The 3530-nt window shown below is 30.7% G+C and overlaps 1 protein-coding gene across 1 annotated transcript; it reads left to right on the top strand.

Moving 5' to 3' along the window:
• Nucleotides 1–2336: 2336 nt before the first annotated feature.
• On the top strand, nucleotides 2337–2795 carry LOC124892989 (the record flags this gene model as incomplete). The annotated part of the gene is made up of 2 exons (XM_047404156.1): nucleotides 2337–2519; nucleotides 2652–2795. Coding segments are annotated over 2 exons (327 nt in total), but the record flags the coding sequence as incomplete, so codon positions are not given.
• Nucleotides 2796–3530: the final 735 nt, after the last annotated feature.

The following is a 3530-nucleotide window of genomic DNA, read 5'->3' as shown; positions in this document are numbered from 1 at the left end:
TTTTGCTTTAGGGATAAAGTTGAGAAGTTGTAACTACTTTAAATTCTATTAAATTTTAATATTTTTAAATATGTATGTGAAGAGAGTAATTGAATGTTTTAGTTAGTTGTACTTCTTTAAAAATAATTATGTAGTTTCTATATTATTGAAGCATCGTCTTAAAATTAGATCATATTGATGTAATACATATCTAATTTACTTGTATCAAATATAAAATGATAATACATTATTATAATTTATATTTACTAATATTATCATTTCTTCCTCCCCATGATGTATATGTCTTTCTATATATTAAAGACGATATTTAACTTATTTTTCCTATTTATCAGATTGTAAAGGTTCAACTAAAATTTAAATTACACCATGATAAAGATGATAATAAATTCTAAAAGATATTTATATTTATTCAAAATTCATAAGTTTTAAGATAATCAAAAGGAACTTAATTAATCTATCCGTCGAGAGAGACTTGAAAAGAAGTTATTCATTGTCTTTATTAGCAAAATCATATGACTACATCAAATAGCCTTAGTATACTTTAATTAAAAATAATCAATAATATAAAATGTAATAAAAATAATAATAAAAAAATTCTGATAGATTTTTTATTTAATAAGAATGAATAAATTATAAAAAAAATTATATGAAATAAATTCTAGTTATTTCACATATAATTAGCATTAATGAATTATATAAAAAATAATATTTCATAATATATTTGTAGAATAATTCTATTATATTAGAAATAATATAAATAATAACAAAATAAATAGTAAAAATACATAAATTCAGAATCCTAACTTATTACTTATGGCTTATAAATCATACATTATAAATTTATCGAAATGGAATCTAATTAAATAAAATTATTTATCTTCAGAAAAAAATTAGAAGAGCACAAAAAGAGTCTACAAATATGCTCTAAGTTTAATTCCTTTTTGCTACAATGTAGTTGTTTCTTTGGTATCTACAACATGAAAAATAACAATTACGCATTAAAAATATATTTTATGATGACAATTGAAGATGTTTATTTTATGCAGAACATTCTAACTCTTTTGTTATAATTTTTATTGTTTCTTCTTGTCCTTTTGAATTTTCAAATGCGGGTATAGATAAAATACTTTTATAATCATTATTTGTGATAACTAAATCTACTTTCATTTAAAAATTCTAGCATATTTTTATCAAGTATTTCATCAACCTTACACTGTAAATATTTGTATACAATACTTTTTAATATCAACAAAGAATCTTACAATGCACCAAAATTATTTCCTTAAAACCTATAACAAGATAAAGTTTTATTATTGAATTTATCTCTTTCAATAGAAGCATAATATAACAAATATCCTTTAATTTAAGATACTAAATTAAAAGTAAATCATTATAACTTAAACCTAGAAGAATCTTTAAATTATAGTATTAATCAATCATATCAATATTAATCCAGAATAGCAACAAATGTAAAACATGTTCCATGCTTCGCATTATTGTGTATCCAAATACAATGTAAAATTTAAAAAACAAAGTAATAAATTTTTTTCTAAAAATAAACAAAAAATTACAATACCAAGGGAATCTTAGTAGCTTAGTTGGTTAGTTACCTGAACTTACACCTTGTTGGTGAGGGTTCAATTCCCCACATTGTAATCCCATTCCCCTTCCCCTACCCCCAATTTTTTTTAAAAAAGAAAAAAAATTATAATACCAAATTTATAATTCTAAACATTTTATATATAGATTTGTCTATCAATGTATATACTTAATGTGAAACAGAAAGAAGTAATTCCTACATTTATTTTAGTAATGATAATAAATTCATGAGTAAAATATATTTAAAAAATGGGACACAAAAAACATAAAATAAATAAAAAGGCAAAACAAAATTCCATACATCTCAAAAATGGCTTATGATTGTTTGTGTGAAATCCTAGATAATTTACAGAGAATTAAATTTAAATAATAATTAAAAAATAATCTAAGTAAGAATTATACTAACACTAAATATCTAATACCACATAGGAAGAAAAATTGAAAGTAACTTTGTTTTAGTTTTTGAGAGGTCAAATTTATATATTGTTTTAGAAGACACTGGATCAAAAGTTGTAACTATTTTTAATTCAAATTGAAATAGTATAACCATTACTCATTTTAAATTTTGAAAAATAATTTGTAATCAGTTATAGGCGTAGGAATGGAGTAGGCATCTTAGTAGATAAAGAACTTAGAGGGCAAGTAGTGGAGATTAAGAGGGTCAACAATAGGTTGATGACGATTAAGCTAGTCATTGGGGGTGTACTTTGAACGTGTATAGTGTTTATGCGTCTCAGGTGGGCTTGAACGGGGAGGAGAAGAAGCGATTTTGGGAGGATTTGGACGAAGTGGTAAGAGGAGTGCCTAGCTCTGAGAAAATTGTTGTAGCAGGGAATTTCAATGGTCACATCGGGATGGTACCAGAGGGCTATGGCAATGTGCTTGGGGGTTATGGTTTTGGGGAGAGGAATGATGAGGGAGTTTCTTTATTGGATTTTGCGAGGGCCTTTGGGTTGGTAGTAGTGAATTCGAGCTTTCCGAAGAAGGAGGATCACCTGGTCACCTTCTGAAGCGCAATAGCTAAGACGCATATTGACTTTCTGCTGTTTCAGAAGGGGGATAGGGTGCTATACAAGGACTATAAAGTCATTCTGAGTGAGAACCTTTCATCCCAGCACAGGCTTCTGGTGATGCATTTAGGCTTAAAGAAGGATAGGAAAAGGAAGGGAGAGAAGGGACGTCCTAGAATTAAGTGAGGGGGCTTGACTTCGGTTAGTGCGTTGGAGATAGAGAAGAAGGGGGCGGATATAGGGGTGTGGGAATGTAGGGGCGACGTGGATGGTATATAGGATAGGGATGCTAGGTGTATCAGGGAGACAGCTAGAAAGGTATTAGGTGTCTCAAAGGGTCGGGCCGGTCAGCGGCATGGGAATTGGTGGTGGAATGAAGAAGTAAAGAAGAAAGTGGAGACTAAGAAGGGGGAGTATGCTAAGTTGGTTGAGAGTACAGATGAATAAGATAAGCGGGCTAGTAGGGAAGAGTACAAGTTAGCTAGGAAAGAGGCTAAGTTAGCAGTTACGATTGCTAAGATGACAACTTTTGAGAGCTTGTATGCGGGGCTGTAGGAGAGAGATGGGAAAAAAAGGTTATATATGCTTGCTAAGTTGAGGGAGAAAAAGGGTCGTGACCTGACCAAGTGAAGTGCATTAAAAGGGAGGATGGTAGTGTGCTGGTAGAAGATGCTCATATTAAGAGAAGATGGCAATCGTATTTTTACAAACTTTTGAATGATGAGAGGGACAGGGACATTGTGCTAGGGGACCTGGAGCACTCAGAGAAGTGACGAGATTTCAGGTATTGTAGGCATTTTAAAGTGGAGGGGGTCAATGAGGCTATTCGCAGAATGCGGAGGGGTAGGGCAACAGGGCCAGACGAGATCCCAGTGGACTTTTGAAAGTTTGCTGGCAGGGCTGGTTTAAGGTGGTTGACCA

Source organism: Capsicum annuum, unplaced genomic scaffold, assembly GCF_002878395.1.
Source record: "Capsicum annuum cultivar UCD-10X-F1 unplaced genomic scaffold, UCD10Xv1.1 ctg52860, whole genome shotgun sequence".
Taxonomy (NCBI): domain Eukaryota; kingdom Viridiplantae; phylum Streptophyta; class Magnoliopsida; order Solanales; family Solanaceae; genus Capsicum; species Capsicum annuum.
Note: the sequence above shows the minus strand (reverse complement) of the source record. Positions and strands in the feature narration are given on the sequence as shown.